Source organism: Propithecus coquereli, unplaced genomic scaffold (genome assembly GCF_000956105.1).
Source record: "Propithecus coquereli isolate 6110/MARCELLA unplaced genomic scaffold, Pcoq_1.0 Scaffold8, whole genome shotgun sequence".
Taxonomy (NCBI): Eukaryota; Metazoa; Chordata; class Mammalia; order Primates; family Indriidae; genus Propithecus; species Propithecus coquereli.
In genome coordinates, this window is record NW_012154173.1 from 15,576,055 (window position 1) to 15,593,090 (window position 17,036).

Sequence of the window (17,036 nt, forward strand, 5' to 3'; positions counted from 1 at the left end):
TTTAGAGAGTGCTATTGTTCAATGAAAAAAAGTACATGAGATAAGATATGAAAACACTTTTACTTCTAGAAATTATGGTTCTAGTTTATATTTCCTATTTCATCATTTTATTTTATACTTTGGATATAACACAATATTATGGATCATATTTAAATGGCAGTGTTAACTTTTTAGTAGTGCAACTAATATTTTATCAGAATATTGTCATTTTCCATGAAAGAATATGATCTAATAAATTTTATTACATCCTTTCTACATTCTGGGATCTAGCAGAAGACATTACATGGATGATGAGAGAAAATATCTAATTTTAAAATCTACTATACAGAAGCTGGGGGTGGTGGCATACACCTACAGTCGCAGCTACTCGGGAGGTTGAGGCAGGAGGATCACTTGAGCCCAGGAGTTCAAGGCTGCAGTGAGCTATGATCATACCACTGCATTCTAGCCTGGGCAACAGAGCAAGATCCTGTTTATAAAAAATAAATTAAAAAAAAACCTACTACACAGAAACTTTATTGGAAAAAAATAGTTTTCCTATTAAATGAAGGCCATCTGTATTCATGTGATTAAAAAATTAATATAGGTAATATAGAATGTCCTATAATAAGGGAATTTTCCAAATATCTTACAACATGTAAAAGTTATTTGTGCAATTTAAGAAGCTCAATTTTTGCTTTTTCCTAAGAATAATAATCATAATATTCTTTAAACCAATAGATAATATGATTTAATTTTTGAGTATAACAACATTTTTGTTTTTAAAAATAATAATATAGTTTACATATGACCCTAGAAGGGGGGACCATGTACCAAATTGATTACAGTTATCTTTGGCAATGATAAGAAGGAGAGGTACAGATAATAATTACAGAGCCTTTATATGTTTAAGCACATATTCTTTTTGAAATCAGAAGAAAATCTAAAAATAAATAAAAGCTCAACAAAAGTACATAAGTTGTGTAAACAATGTATTTTAAAAAGAAATTCATTTCAGCTTATGGTGTAACTTAAGTTTGTGTAGCCTAAACCAGAAGTGTATATTTTCACTTATATATTAATTATTTACATGTATATATTGTATTTTTTAAACATATGTATTTTTCTCCAGAATTTCTTGATGGAAAAGAAATTAAAAATGTGGAAAGACAATTCCTAATGAATTGGAAAGCATCCAAAGATGCCAAAAAAATCTGCAAGAAAAAAAGCAGTAAAAATGAGGATGCAAGCAACTCATATATAAGTAAGCATACTGTCACTCATTAACTGACCACTTCTTCTAGTAAAGAGAATATTCTAACCAACAACAAAAAAAAAAAATGCCAAGAAATAAGGGGTTTTTCTTTACGTGTTTTAAGTTTTTTTGCTGTTTTTTTTTAACTTTTGTATATAAAGATAAATACAATTTATCTTGTATAGGAAATTGTACCTATAATGTTTATATGTAAAAATGGTAGCTACTATGAACAAAAGCTGTGTTTGGTTCATATTGGGTATGACTATATCAGCCATATAAACATAGAGCCATGAGGGTGGGGAAAAATGTATAATTTTATATTTAGAAAAAGTGCATGATATCAGTTATGCAATGATGAAACAACAATCAGCTAAGTAAATTGTGAAACCAAGCCACTAGTATATTTGTTTAGCAACCATGCAATAATCACTTTTTTCATGAGGATAGAAAATAAAAATGTATCACGACCAACATGTGTGGCCTGTACTCTGTGGCCTATCCCCCCACGCACCCCAACAACTGAATACTTGGATTATAATATGCCTAAAGTTGTGTTACAAAGGACATACCAACCTCCCTTGCCTAACTAATGTAACTAAGTATAACTAAGTGTAATGTGTAACATTTCTCTCCATTATATCAGGGAGCATCCAAGAATTGACTCTTCATAGATTTTGTAGTTCACAACATTGGAATAATCCCCTTCCTCCTTCCCATGATAGTGTTTGAATGCTGATGTTCTTGTTCCACAGCTGACTATGGCAGGGAAAGGGGGCATGGCAAAGGGGTTAGGCCCGGGGAAAAGGGAAAGGGAAACTGAAACAGTATAATGAGGCTTTGGGCATGGATAGCACATCCTAGGAGCTCTGTCACTGTACAAGGAGGCTGAAGTGAGGAGAAGCTGGCAGGGAAAGGCATGGAGCTCTGGTGATTTTGCCATTTCATGTCCATTGAATATGAACTATAGAAAAGCATTTAATAGAATGGGACTTTCTTAGCTGATAGTGATACTGTGTTGGCAATGTGCATTTCTCAAGGTTTGAAATTTGTAAAATAGTTAGGAGGTACTTTCTCCTCTGTTTATCCTTGGCTAGCTGTGAAGGGCAAAACTAGACCCAGGGTAGGGGTTCCAGTATTTTATGTATTTTCAATATTACATCAAAGATGCCAAAGCACCTTATTAATATTGAAGTTCTCATAAGATTCAATACTGCCTTCACCCCAGAATTGAGCTGATTCTAAAAATAACATAGTTTTCTTCATCTCAATAGATTTCAAAAATTCTTCCTAATTCAGGGATTATTACATTAATGGTTAACTTCTCGGAACAATGAAATTTGACAAAATAATAATTTTAATGTGTCAAAGTTTATAATTTTTAAAAATTAGTCATTTAATTTTTTCAAAACAATCCTTATTAATCTCTCTATAATTTAGTGTGAGCCCTAAATAACAAAAACAATCTTTAAAGTCATATAGACACATTAACAACAAACTATCTGAAAAGGAAATTAGGAAAACAATCCCACTTAAGATAGAAACAAAATGAATAAAATACCCAGGAATAAATTTAACTTAGGAGGTAAAAGACTTGTATACCAAAAACTACAAAACACTGATGAAAAAGTTAAACAAGACACAAATGAAAAGACATCCCATGTTCATGAATTGGAAGACTTAATATTGTTAAAATATCCGTAAGACCCAAAGTGATCTACAGATTCAGTACAATCCCTATCAAAATCTTAATGGCATTTTTACAAGAATAAAAAAAATTCTAAAATTCATATGGAACCACTAAAGACCATGACTAGCCAAATCATTCTTGAGAAAGAAGAACAAAGCTGAAGGCAACACATTTCCTACATTTGAACTATATTACAAAGCTACAGAAAAAAAAAAAAACCCAACCAGTATAGTACTGGCAGAAGACAGACATACAGAGCAATGGAACAGAATAGAGAGCCTAGAAATAAATCCATGTGTATACAGTCAACTGATCTTTGACAATGGTGCCAAGAATACACAATGGGCAAAGGATAGTCTCTTCAACAGTGTTGGAAAAATTGGATATCCACACACAAAAGAATGAAGTATCTTCATTCATCACCATACACAAACTGGATTAAAGCCTTAAATGTAAGACCCACTACTGTAAAGCTCCTAGAAGAAAACATAGGAGGAAATCCCCATAATATTGGTCTTGGCAATGATTTCATTGATATGACACCAAAATCATAGGCAACAAAAACAAAAATAAACAATTGGGACTATATCAAACTAAAAAGCTTCTGCACAGCAAAATAAACATCAACAGAGTGAAAGGCAACTTATGGAATGGGAGAATATTTGCAAACCATATGTCTGATAGGAATTATTCTCCAAAATATATAAAGAACTCCTATAACTCAATAGCAAAGAAAAAAAAAACCCTAATAACCCAATTAAAGGAATTTAATAGACAATTCTCCAAAGATGACATACAAATAGCCAACAGGTATATGAAAAAATACTCAGTGGCACTAATCATCAAGGAAATGCAAGTCAAAACCACAATGAGGAAGACATTGGTACTTTGAGATGGGAGTCTGCCAACCTCCTCACTTGCCAACAAATTAATAAACTCCTCTTTCCTTCTCAAAAAAAAAAACAAAACACAATGAGTTATCACCTCACACCTGTTAGGATAGCTGTTAAAAAAAAGACAAGAAGTGCTGGAGAGGATGTGGAGAAATTGGAACCCTTACACACTGTTGGTGGGAATGCAAAATGCTGTAGCCACCATGGTAAACAGTGTGGAGGTTCCTCAAAAAATTAAAAATAGAACTACCATAAGATCCAGCAATCCGATTTCTGGGTATTTATCCAAAAGAATTGAAATCAGGATCTCTAAGAGATATTAGCACTCCTATATTCATTGCAGCATTATTCACAATAGCCAAGATGTGGAAACAGTGTCCACAGACACTGGAGAGACAAATGAATAAGGAAAATGTAGTATATATATATATATAATGGAACATGGAACACTATTCAATCTTAAAAAAATGAAGGAAATTCTGCAATGCGTGACAACATGAGTGAACATTGAGGACATTATGTTAAGTGAACTAAGCCAGTCACAGAAAGACAAATACTGCATGATTCCACTTATATAAGGTATCTAAAATAGTCAAATTCATAGAACCATAGAGTGGAATGCTGTTGGCCAGCAGCTAGTGGGAGGAAATAGGGACTTATCAACAGGCATAACGTTTCAGTCAAGCAAGATGAATAAGCCCTAGAGATCTACCACACAACATTGTACCTAAAGTCAAAAATAATCTACTGTACACTTAAAAATTTGTTGAGGGTAGATCTCATGTTAAATGTTCTTGCCACATTTTTTAAAAAGCCATATGGAATGTTATAGTATGGAAGCTTCATTTCATACCTTGTTATAGTTGCTATTATGATAATCAATAGTAATTTAAGCACTTGCATTTAGATAGCAAAGAAGAGGGGTCAAGGGAAGAAAAAAGAGCCGACATTTACTGTGCTAATTTCAGATATTTATACACATTACATTTAAACATTATACCTGTGAGACAAGTAATTATTATTAATATATCCATTTTGCAGATGAAAAAACTGAGTTCCAGAAAAATGAAGTATAAAAACTTGTCTGAGGTCACAAAGCTAGCAGGGGTACAGTTATTAATCAGTTATCTAACTTCATAAAACAGCTTTGGCTTTTAGCGAGTACTCCAGCACTGACTGGCTGAATTATGCTTGGAAAAAGGCCAATATGGCTGTTCTACTTAGAAATGCACTTCAAGAGAAAGGAAAAGGCATAATTTAAAATCTAGAAGACATATTATGTATTTTTAAAATCTACAGTATATCTTTGAGGTCTTTAGAAGAGTTAGATGTACCTTTTAAAGGCACCTCTGTACAACCAAACACACCATAAGGAAATAGGAATTCTTAAGATAGTAATTTTTATACTTCCTAATTTTTTACATATTTTTGATAGGCTTGTAAATTTGGAGCTCTATATTCAGGGAGTATGGTAAAATTATAGGAATTATAACCCCTGACTTCGAGGATTTTACAATTAAAAAATCTTATCATAAATATAGCCATGTAACTATAGAACTCAAAATTGGAATACTTCAATAAAATCCAAAATATATGCACATCTTTTAGCATTTACTTTCATAGCATTTTTATGGAAAAACTCATGCATTCAGTTAATTAACATTTACTAAGCACCTTGGATATGCGCAGGACCATGCTAAGCACTGGGGATTAGAGGTGAATAAAGCAGTCCCCACTCAAAAGGAAATCACTGTGGGAAAGAGGATCTGTAAATAGGTCAATGATGAGTAATGTTAAATGCCAAAATAAAGGTATGGACATATCCCCAAACTATACAAAACTAATATACTCCCTATGGGCTAAACACTTTGAGGAAATAAATTAACTCAGAACAGTAAAATTCAAGGCAGTCAGTATTTATTTATTTATTATTTTTAATTTTTTTTTTTAGAGACAGGGTCTCACTATGTTGCCCAGACTGGTCTCAAACTCCTAAGCTCAAATGATCCTCCCACTTCAGCCTCCTGAGTAGCTGGGACTATAGGCAAGCAACCATGCCCGGCTCTCAAGGCAGTTAATATTTATGTTGCTATTGCCATTCCCATTTTGTCTATAAGGGTTGACCGTCAACTTTCCTATATAGGTTTTTATGTATGAAAGTCTGTGATATTTTATTTTGGATATTAATTCTATCATTGGTTTTACTGTCTCTATTTAGCTTTACTTAATTCCATTTCATAAAATGTAATTTTTCATAATCTAATACTGTTACATGCCATTGTTACAACTTAGTTATTAGTTTCAAAGCAGAATGCTTTTAATTCTTTGTATGCTACAGGTAACTTTGAAACAATGCATCACATAGTTCCTGTTTATTACCCACAGATGGGTAAGCCAAAATTAGTCTTTTTCTCTGAAATACAGAGATACCCTGTAAATGGAAATGCATCTCCAGAAAGCTCCCACGAAGATAATACTAAAATTATTGAAGAGATGGGGTAGGTTCTTTCAAATATTTGTGTGATTTATCTTCTTTGGTCGGGGGACGAGACACCCTCACTGTCAACAACACAGAGGAAGAGAAGCCCTCCATCTGCCTCCTAGTTCTCTGTTCTCAATCCTTCTTGGCCAAACACGGAAAGAAAAAGAGTTCATTGTTGGTCTGTCCAAATAGTCACAAAGTTGCAGTGGGAAAGGCTGGTTCCAGAAGAGTTTGGGAGTTACAAACTATATATACCCACCGAGGGTAGTGCAGGTGACTCAGGACAGTCCCAGAAGCAGTAGGTAAAGATGCCTGAGGCCCAGTTGATGATGGGTCCACCAGTGGGTGGGAGACTGCAGTAAAAGGATATAGGTGCAGAAAGGAGAAATCCAGAGGACTACAAAGGTAGGCTATTTTTATCACTTCTCCAAACTAACGGTTCTTAACCTCTTGTCTCTGAAGGAGACATTAGAAGTTTCATTCGATTCTCAAAGGGGTTTATGATCCAAAAAATAGTTTAAGAATCACTATTCTAAACCTTGAGCATATATATAATTTAGCTCCATATGAATTAGCTCTAAATCTCCTGATGAGGAGAAAACTGCTTTTTGGTTTAAAAAAAAATGACATCACTTTGATGTAAAAATAAACCATACCAGAAAATAACTTCATTTATTCATAAAACATTAGATGTATGCCATATGCTGGGCAACACTGAATATAAAAACTCAAATGAGACAATCCTGATCTCAAATACTTCTCAACGAGCTAGTTGAGGAGTCAAATGTGATACAGTTACCCTACAGTATGGTAAGTGTTGTGGACATTATAAACCAGATCATAATAAATCCTATAAATTTTTCATTCAACTTATTTTTTCATTTATAATGAATATAATGATTGCTCTATTGATCTTTATAATAATATACTAGTCATCACAATATAATAAAGAACAATAGCATATTTCATTGAGAAAGTAATTAGAGCCAGTAGACATACCTAGGAATAGTTTTCCTTTTCCCAGACTGCCTGCTGAAGGTCAAGTGGGTTTGTCATGAGACCCTCTTTGCAAGGTCCAGTCAAGGGATCATGATTTAGCATTTCCTAGTAGAGCCCACCTGAAGAAGCCCCATGAACAACACTGCTGCACTGTCCTACGCCTATTCCATACTGAGTGGCTCTGGCCTGCCAGGATGCAGGCTTAGGGGAGAGGTCTGTGAGTCTGGAACATACTTTACTTGGAGAGAGGCAAAAGGATAAGCAGGGAGTCCTCATTTTGGTCTTGCCTCTATTCACAATAAAACCAGTGCTGTGTGACAATTTGTGGCTTATGTCCATTCTCATTACCATAAAAACCACAGCTTGTCCACAGCACCCCAATAGTTTCTTAAAGATGTATACAACTGTTATCAATTCCACAACAGTGTTCTTGAGTTTTGTTTTTCTTTGCCAAGCATTTTGAAAAGTCTTACTAGTATATTATCAATGTGGAAAATAAAACAAAAATGTACATAGCCTCAGAAAACAACATTGGTGAATTCTATACATTGACACATACACTAGTTAGATTGACACTACACTAGTAGTGAGCTGTGGCACATACCACATATTTTATAGCCCTGAGCAAAGCTCAAATCACTAGGAGTGCACTAATAGAATAGCAAATAAATCACTCTACCCTCATTTTCCTAACTAGGAATACTAAATACTTAGCTAAATGCAGTTCTAAAATATAAACTACAATGTACGACAAAGATAGTCTATCCTAAATGAAACTAGCAGAATAGAGGTATTCCTGGTGAAAAGAACACAAAGAATGTCCTGCCTCTGCCACCATCTGTAAAGTCAAATACATTCAATCCTTAGTCTTCAGTTTTATATCTTGTGAAAAAACAGTACATAAATATTTTCTTTTAAATGTTTATTATTTCCTCAGGTAACATTTTCACTGTGGGCATGCCAAAATACTGTTTTGGTATCTCAAAAGATTCAAGTCATATTAGATAGGAGTATCAGTTATACTTCTCTTTAATAAAAGGTGATCAAATATATTATGGAATTTCATCAAGCTCCTGATATAGATTTTTAGGATATGCCTATTACTAACATTTTGCTAATTTAACATAAAGCTAAGAGATAATAAGAATAAAGCAAGAGGGTCAGTAAAATGTAAAAATCAAAATACCCAGCCCAAACACAAAGAATAGATTTTCAGTTTCTAGAAAACTGATTAAAGCAATCCCTCCCTTTAATTACTTTAAGGGAAAGAATGAGCTGGCATCAGCAGACATATCCCCTACAGTCTATATTTAATATTCAAGGTGGGGAGCCTGCTCAGAGGTAGAAATAAGCTTGGAGAGCATCTTCTAGAAAAAAAGTATATGCCCCACACTCCTTTAGGGTTATACACACTGGGGGCTGTGCCTGTATCCTACATGGAGCACAGTGAAGCAACATCTGTCCAAAGACGGGAATGTTTTCCACCTCTTTTATAAATGCATGCAATCTGTGCTCATGTATATTTATATAAGCCTGCTTTTCCTACAGGGAGGAAAAAGTCAGTCTCATTGACGTTGTTTTTGACCCTCAAACTGAACTTGATACTATCAATGTACACTTTAATTAAAGATTAGGTCAAAACTATTTTTTATTTAAAGCCTGATTCTGAACAAATGCCTTCACTGTTCAATTAAAAATAATACATGGTATTAAACAAACAAAAAAGGTACACATTATTGCTTCTTTCTGTGTTTGTCACAGTAAATACTTCTGACAGATGTTTCCTCTCTTTTTAAACATGCTAGGAGGTGCTTGAGCCTTAGTAATTTAAAATAGACATTAAATACATTTATATATTGCGTATAAGACCCACTGAGAATATTGTACGGCATTGTACAATGAAAAAAGTAAGTTGTTACTTGATTATTTAACTGTCTTTCAAGCCCAAGCAATGTTAATAGAGTCATTACATCTCTTTTGTTAGTATAAAAATAATAACTTTCTAGCTGGGTTAGAATGCCCTTAAATTTCAGATACCTTTAAGGAATGTGAATCACTGGGACACGTAATTCACAGGAAATGTTCACTGTTAGAAATGTTAACTATTTCTAAAATCCCTAGTTTCTTTTTTGTTAGAATATGAAACCATTAGGTTTCTTTGAATTAAAAAGTGAACGTTAATAACAGTTAAACTAACTTTCCTTCACCACTGGCAAGGTTGTATTTGAACAGTTGTAACAACAGATCTATGTGCTTCAAGAAGAATTTTTAAAACTCCCATTTTTAATCACAAAACTCTGGGATGGTCTTATTTAAAGATCAAAATGCAAAGTTTGAATGCTTAGAACTATACTTTGTTAAACCTAACCTCAGTCTATTTAATTTTATATGCAAAATAAGCTTGTGTAAATCAATAATGTAGGCATAATGTTAACATTTTGATTTGCAGTTCTCAAAGAACCCCTTTGAAATTAGGATATTCCCCCCCTAAAAAAAAGCAATAGTGGTAAGCAACATAAGTTTTTTAGTTAAAACAGTCTAAATGAGTCTAGTCTCAACTCTGTCAATGGTTTACTCTGTGAGCAAAAGTTATATAAGACCTAATTCAAAAGAATAATATTAGTTATTTTCCGTTTTAAAATATTTTGAAGGCTGAACCTTCATTACCCAAACAAATTTTAAGACAGTGGGACTCTTGTAAGAATACCCATTTTGCAGCCTGGCATGGTGGCTCATGCTTATAATACCAGCACTCCAAGAGGCCAAGGCAGGAGGATAGCTTGAGGCCAGGAAGTTGAGACCAGCTTGTACAATATAGCCAGATCCCATCTCCACATTAAAAAAAATTAGGCAGGAGTGGTGGTGCATGCCTGTAGTCCCAGCTACTCTGGAAGATGAGGTGGGAGGATTGCTTGAGCCCAGGAGTTCAAGGCTACAGTGAGCTATGATCCCACTGCACTCCAGTCTGGGCTACAGAGTGAGACTCCATTTCTAAAAAAAAATATCCATTTTATAGATGGGAAAAGGAGGCTTGGAGAGGTGCAGTCAGAGGGACCTAAGGTCACACAGCTGCCATGAATAGAGCTGAGTCTTGAACCCAACTCACTGACTTTAACAGCAAAGCTCTCAACTATTTTTCTAGGGGTTCTCAAACAAAAATGCCCTCAGAACAGGCAGATCCAGTGAGTGAGTACAGCTGAGGGGGTAACTAAGATGAACTAAAGAGTACATACCCAACTAAAGGCAACTGTAGCTACTTGGCTCCAGAACATTGTGGCCAGGTGGACATGCAGAACTTGAGAAATTACACTAGCTGGTAAGCAAAATATCTAGATTGTGAAATCATCTGATTTAAAAATATTGGCTCAATCTTCTTTCTTAAAAAAAATAACATGTATCAGAATGGATAAAAGGAAAAAAACGAAAACAAAAAAACCTAGTAATGCTGGCTAGGATATGGAGCAACTGGCACTCTCATGCAAGAATAGTATAGACCTGCAGACCCCAACTCCCAGGCCATGGACTGGTTCCAGACTATGGCCTGTTAGCCACACAGCAGGCAGTGAGTGGCAGGTGAGCGAACAAAGCTTCACCTGTATTTACATCCGCTTCCCGTCAGCCGTATCACCACATAAGCGCCACCTCCTATCAGATGAGCAGTGCTATTAGGTTCTCCTAGGAGCATGAACCCTACTGTAAACTGCACATGCAAGGGATCTAGGTTGCGCTCTCCTTATGAGGATCCATTGCCTGATGATCTGAAGTGGAGCTGAGGTGGTGATGCTAGCGCTGGAAGCTAGTGCTGGGGAGTTGCTACAAATGGATTATCATTAGCAGAGAGGTTTCAGTGCACAATAAACGTAATGTGCTTGAATCATCCCCAAACCATCTCTGCCCACCGCCCCCTTCTGGCCCATGAAAATTGTCTTCCATGAAACTGGTCCCTGGTGCCAAAAATGTTGTGGACTGCTGGTATACACAATTTGGACAATAATTACGTGACAGGGTCTTGCTCTGTCACCCAGGCTGAAGTGTAGTAGCCCGATCACAGCTCACTGTAACCTAGAATTCCTGGGCTCAAGTGATTCTACTGCCCCAGCCTCGTGCGTAGCTGGGACTACAGGCATGTGCCACCATGCCCAGCTAATTTTTAAATTTTTTTGTAGAGATGGGTCTCACTATGTTGCCCAGGCTTGACATATCCTTATAAAGTTAAACATATACTGACCACATCTAGAGTCCCCCTCCTAGATATTTTCCCAAGTAAAATGAAAACCTATACTCGTAAAAATCTGTACCTTAATGTTTATAATGGTTTATTCCTTATCATCAAAAACTGGAAACAATCCAAAGGTGTCTCAGCTGGGGAATGGATAAAAAAACTATGGTACATCTATGCAATTGAATATCATTCAGCAACAAAAAGGAATGAACTATTGATGTACTCAACAACATGGAAGGATTGCAAAAGCATTATGCTAAGTGAAAGCAGACAGACTTAAAAGGCTACATACTGTATGCTTCTACTTGTATAACATTCTGGCAAAGACAAAACCATAGAGACAGAAAACAGATCGGTAGCTGCCAGGGACTACTGGGGCTGGGTACAATGGTTGACTACAAATGATCAGCACAAGGGAATTTTGGAAGTGAGGGAAGTGCTCTGTATCTTTATTGTGGTGGTGGTTACAAGATTGTATATGTTTATCAAAACTTGCTGAACTATACACTCGAAAGGGTGAATTTAACTATGTAAATTACAACTTAATTTAGACAATAAAGGAAATAGCTGAAAGGCAAAAAAAGAACCAATTAATCTATTTTAAATACATATAAAACATTTTAATATTTTATATATAAAACATTTTCTTCACTGATATATATAATTATTTTGCATTATGAAGACAGTCTTAAGTTAATATTGCAAATTATTTGACAAATTTAGAAAAAAAGACATAATTTTAAGACCTATATGCCACATTCAGTGAAATAAAATCTATAGCACTGTAAAGCCATGTACTTTTGGAATAGTAGACAATTAAGAACTCCTAAGAAAGATATACTATGAAAATAGTATTTGGATTGTTAACAGGGAGTCACATTACTTAAAGGATGCCCTTTATTGAGATAGTAAATTTAAAACGTTTTGCAAATTATAAAACACAAATCTTAAAAAGAATAGTATGGGTAAAGAGCACAAGTGTTAGTGTCAATCTGCCTGGCTTGAATCCTGTCTCTGACACTTACTAGCTATGTGACCTTGGACAAGTTATCTAATCCCTCTGAATTTTATTTTCTCAACTGTAAAATGTAAAATCCTCAAAGAGTTTTTGTAAAGGCTAAATAAGAAAATAACTGTTAAGCACTTAGCATATACAAAGTGCTAAATAAGTGGCACCTGTTACTAATTATTTATGTAATGTTAGAAATTTTGAGATTTTTATACTTTGAATTAAACTGCAAGTACAAGTTTCCTTTAGGAATTAGGACTACTCCGTAAGCATCACAGGCTTCAGAGAGGCTCCTTGGAGTAGCAGCAGTAAGGACAAGTGGGCAGCCCGCAGTGGTCAGTCGTTACCTCAGTCCTTCCTTCTGCACCTGCAACATGGCTGGCCACTGTCCCACCACTGTTAGCAGTGATGAGCCTCTGTAGCCCCTTGATCCCACCTTGGAGACTCTAGCAGGCTGGGTTATTATGAGGCATGTGAGGTGCCAAGGTGCAAAATTCAAGGAGCCCCAGACAACTCACTTGCCTGGCCCCAGTCTTGGCCCACCTTCCCTCCAATATTCTTATTTCCATATCTCTCTCAACTCATAGATTCTTCACATTCTTCCCTCCCTCAAGAGGAAAATCTTTGTTTCTGCTTCCTTTAAAGCCTGAGAAGATTCCTACAGTTTGGTGATTAATCATTAGGCTTTACTATTGTTATTGTGTCCTACATTCTATATGTTTGCTACCTTTTTGTGACACTTTCATTTTTTAAATTTAACGCTGTTTTTTTTTCTCTATATAAATACAGGAACCTCTCTTTGAAAAAATCTGAAAGCTTGCTGACAAAAAATGATTTGCATGAACCTCACCTTCTCGATAACACGGAAGTATAAGAAAATTTGTAGAAAACAAGTAAATTCAGCCTCAAGTGATCTGAAACGTTCGATTTTTTTTTAACTTTATAGGACTAGGCAACATCTTTTGTAGGTTTGTAGTTTTACGGCATCTCATTACATTAAAAAAACCTTTAAGTTCCTGTTTGATTTGCTTCTTTATACAATCTGAAACATTGCTTTCCAAATGTGAATTCAGGGATCTAGTAATGGCTTTATACTTCATCACATACACTTTACTGAGAAAAGATGTGCTTTCTCACTCAGCCGTGGAAATCCTTTTTGAATCAATGGAATTTTGGTGTGCCGCTTTCTAAAGTGTAAATGTAATTACAGTTATCGGACGAGAATTGAGATTAAAGACTAAAGATCATTCTGATTCACTAACATAATGTGTGGGCCGGTACATCCAAATAGCGCCACAATTACTAATGACCGCTTGGTACAATAGTTCCAATTTATAAACCTACTGGAAAGTATGAGGTTATGTTGCATACACAAGAGCAGTTTCTTTGGTGACATTTAAAATTTGATATTACGTTTTGACCCCAAAGAAGAAAATGTCCTGCTCTTTAAATTGTAGGCATTGTTTCGAGTGTACCCTAATTACGTTGCTAGAAAGTATCTTACGTCCGCTCAGACGTCCCCCTACGAAGACGACGGGTCCAGGACCCGCGGAAGCCACGGAGGATTGGGGGCGTCCGGGCCCAGCGCTTCCCCGGGCGGCTCTGAACGGGCCTCGGGGCGCAGCGCCCACTTTCCAAGGGAGCCTTGGATCGGACCCTCCGCGCACCGCTGTAAGCCGCGCTTCCCGCGGGTCCACAAGTGCAAAGCCATGAACGAATTGTACGTCCAAATAATGTAAGAGCGGTGGCCCCGCAGGGGCAACGAAGGCGGCCAGCCAGGGTCCGCGCTCCCGAGGAGCAGCGACCGCCACCTCAGTGCTGTCGCTGTTTTGGGAGCTTCCTAAAGGATTGCAACGGGAGCATTCGGGGTCTTCACGGAGAGGCAGTTTACCGGCGAGCGCCTCCATAAACTGGCCAGGGAGTACCGAGGGACTCCTGCTTTAGGTAATCAGGGCGGCAAGAAACGTTTACCTTGTGGTGGCATGAAAGGTTAGAACCTCGATGTGGCACACTCGACGTTTCCTCAGAGAAAATTAAAAGTCACGCTCAACCAAACGGCAGCGTTCCCGCCTCAGCTGGGTGCCGGCCTGGAAGAAGCCCCGAATCGGACCGGGCCTGAGGCTGTGGGACGGCGGCGGGGCGAGGTGACTCACGAGGCCTCGCCCGCGGTATCGAGCCCAGGCCGACGCTACTGCCGCCAACTTGGCGGGGCCGGCGCCGGACGGAGGGGCGGGGCCAGGCGGACGTCCCGCCCCCCACAGCGGTTTGATTAATGACTCTCCGGCTGCCTAGGGGGTGGCTCTGCGCGGCCTCAGCCCCCGGCGTAGTCCCTCTGGTGGGCGCAGAACTCCCCCGCCCCGACCTGCGCCGCCTGCCGAGGCACACCCGCCTGGCCGCGGGGGCGCCCACATAAAAGGCGTGGCCAGCGGGATCTGGCAGTGGCCGTCGGCTTCGTCTTCGGCTGGAAGAGGATGGAGTGAGCAGCGCGGCCCAGGCCACGCAGACCCGGCTCGACGCCCCTCGCCCGGCGGAGCCGAGCCCCACTCAGCCGCTCCAGGAGAGGTGAGCGCCCGGTCCGATGCGCGCCGCGCGGTTCCCGGCTCCGAGCGGTAACGGGTGCCGTAGTCCGAGGTGAGGCTAGGGGGTCCCGCACTCCTCGGGCAGGAATTCCCCCGGCGCGAGTGACCTGAGGGCAGCTGGCGTGCCGCGACCCGTGCCCCCTTTCCTGCGGGGCTGGCCAGATTACATTGCCGAAGGGCGAGCAAGTGTCTAACCCGAGCTGTGCTTCCAAGATCTTCCTTCCCGGGTGAAATAGCCCATTCGCTTAATTTGTCCTTTATAAGCAGAGCTGGCACCGCTCCCCTCTCCTCATCCTTCTGAGGAGCGGGGAACCCCGCTCTCCCCCGACGCCCAGAGGCAAAACGCGCCCGGTGCAGAAGGAGCCCGGAGAGCGCCCCGAGCCACGTCGGGCGGCCGCGCGGAGAGAAGCGCCCCGGCCTCACCGCGCTTTCGCCCTTTGCAGTGCGCGCTGCGCGGGAAGCCGCCATGGACCGCGGACGCCCCGCGAGTAGCCGCCTAAGCGCCGGCGCCGAGCCTGCTCCCGCGGCCTCCGCCACCCGCGACTCGAGCCCCGCGCGGGCCGGGACGGGGCCGGCGGGCACCGGGGGCGGCGCGCGTTCCGGAGGCGGGCGGCCGGCGGCGGCGAACGCGGCGCGGGAGCGCAGCCGCGTGCAGACCCTGCGGCACGCCTTCCTGGAGCTGCAGCGCACGCTGCCGTCCGTGCCGCCCGACACCAAGCTGTCCAAGCTGGACGTGCTGCTGCTGGCTACCACCTACATCGCGCACCTCACCCGCAGCCTGCAGGACGATGCCGAGGCGCCAGCGGACCCTGGACTGGGCGCCCTGCGCGGCGACGGCTACCTGCACCCTGTCAAGGTAAGCGGGCAGGGCGCCCTGCAGGGAGCAGGACAACCTGGCCTGCCCTAGCTGTCACTGTCTGCGTAGATGCCACCGAGCCCTCACTCCTCCCTGCGAGTGAGGTGGGGCACTGAGCAGGAGAGCACCGCAAGGGCACCGGTGGCAAGGACCCCATTACAAGAGATGCTGCTTTAAAGGTTAGCAGGTAGTGGGTGAGGCGTTTAAACCTGGGAGGTTTGGGTAGGGGCCTGTGAGGCCCCATACGGGAGGCAGTCTAAGGATTTGTGCTGCCTTCCAAGGTGAGAAATGGGGACTTGGAGTTACATATATGATCCTTTGAGAATTTTTGAGTGTTTTAATTTACGTAATGACCCTTCTATTGTATTTTTATGGGATATTTGAAGGATTTCATGCATTAAATGGAGTAATGGAATTATCTGCCCCTAAGAGATCCTAGGAAAACTGTTGAAATTTTTTTGGTAAAATGAGTAAGAACCCCCATGGAGTACTATTTCAGTCTGTTTAAATAAAGGATGATTATCATGGACTGGACAGCTACCAAGAATGTTAGAAAAAACTACATTTCTTTAATGTAATTTTCATAATAGATTGGCATATATGTTGAGTGAATTGATTAAACACTACATTCAAATTCTGTAATGTACAGAATTAGCCAAGAAAACCCATTTTGTATAATTTCTTTATAGGTAGAATGGTAACTAACAGTTTTCACTTGATATGGTGTATATGGTTATGATTTATTACCTATATTACATTAATTAGTCTTTGCATGATCCTTTTCTCCTAGATTTGTTTTGAAAACTTACACTGATTGGGCTTTCTGTTCAAAAAGTGTCATCTTCTCTATATTTGCTAAAGCTAAATTGTCAAAATTTCATTTCCACCATTCTAAAGTATTTTGACACACACACACAAATACAAAGTTAGGATTCAGCCTTAAGCATACCAGTGTTCAATAAATTATTAAGTAATCATTATTGAAATATGGTAAAGCACACCCTCTAGTATTAACTGAACTTAATTGTAAGTTACAATTAACTTATTACAATGTAATATCAGCTAACATTAG

The 17,036-nt window shown here is 39.3% G+C and overlaps 2 protein-coding genes across 2 annotated transcripts in view; both read left to right on the plus strand.

Moving 5' to 3' along the window:
* Positions 1-13,541, plus strand: part of PPP1R42 (protein phosphatase 1, regulatory subunit 42) — a 31,817-nt gene extending 18,276 nt beyond the window's left edge. Inside the window, exons 6-8 of the mRNA XM_012663146.1 lie at positions 1,112-1,243; positions 6,156-6,315; positions 13,319-13,541. Coding sequence (XP_012518600.1) covers positions 1,112-1,243; positions 6,156-6,315; positions 13,319-13,403 — 377 coding nt within the window. The 3' untranslated portion in view covers positions 13,404-13,541. The remainder of the gene's footprint in view (positions 1-1,111; positions 1,244-6,155; positions 6,316-13,318) is intronic.
* A 2,033-nt stretch (positions 13,542-15,574) lies between these two features.
* TCF24 (transcription factor 24) overlaps positions 15,575-17,036 on the plus strand; it is an 8,659-nt gene continuing 7,197 nt past the window's right edge. Inside the window, exon 1 of the mRNA XM_012663153.1 lies at positions 15,575-15,964. Coding sequence (XP_012518607.1) covers positions 15,575-15,964 — 390 coding nt within the window. The remainder of the gene's footprint in view (positions 15,965-17,036) is intronic.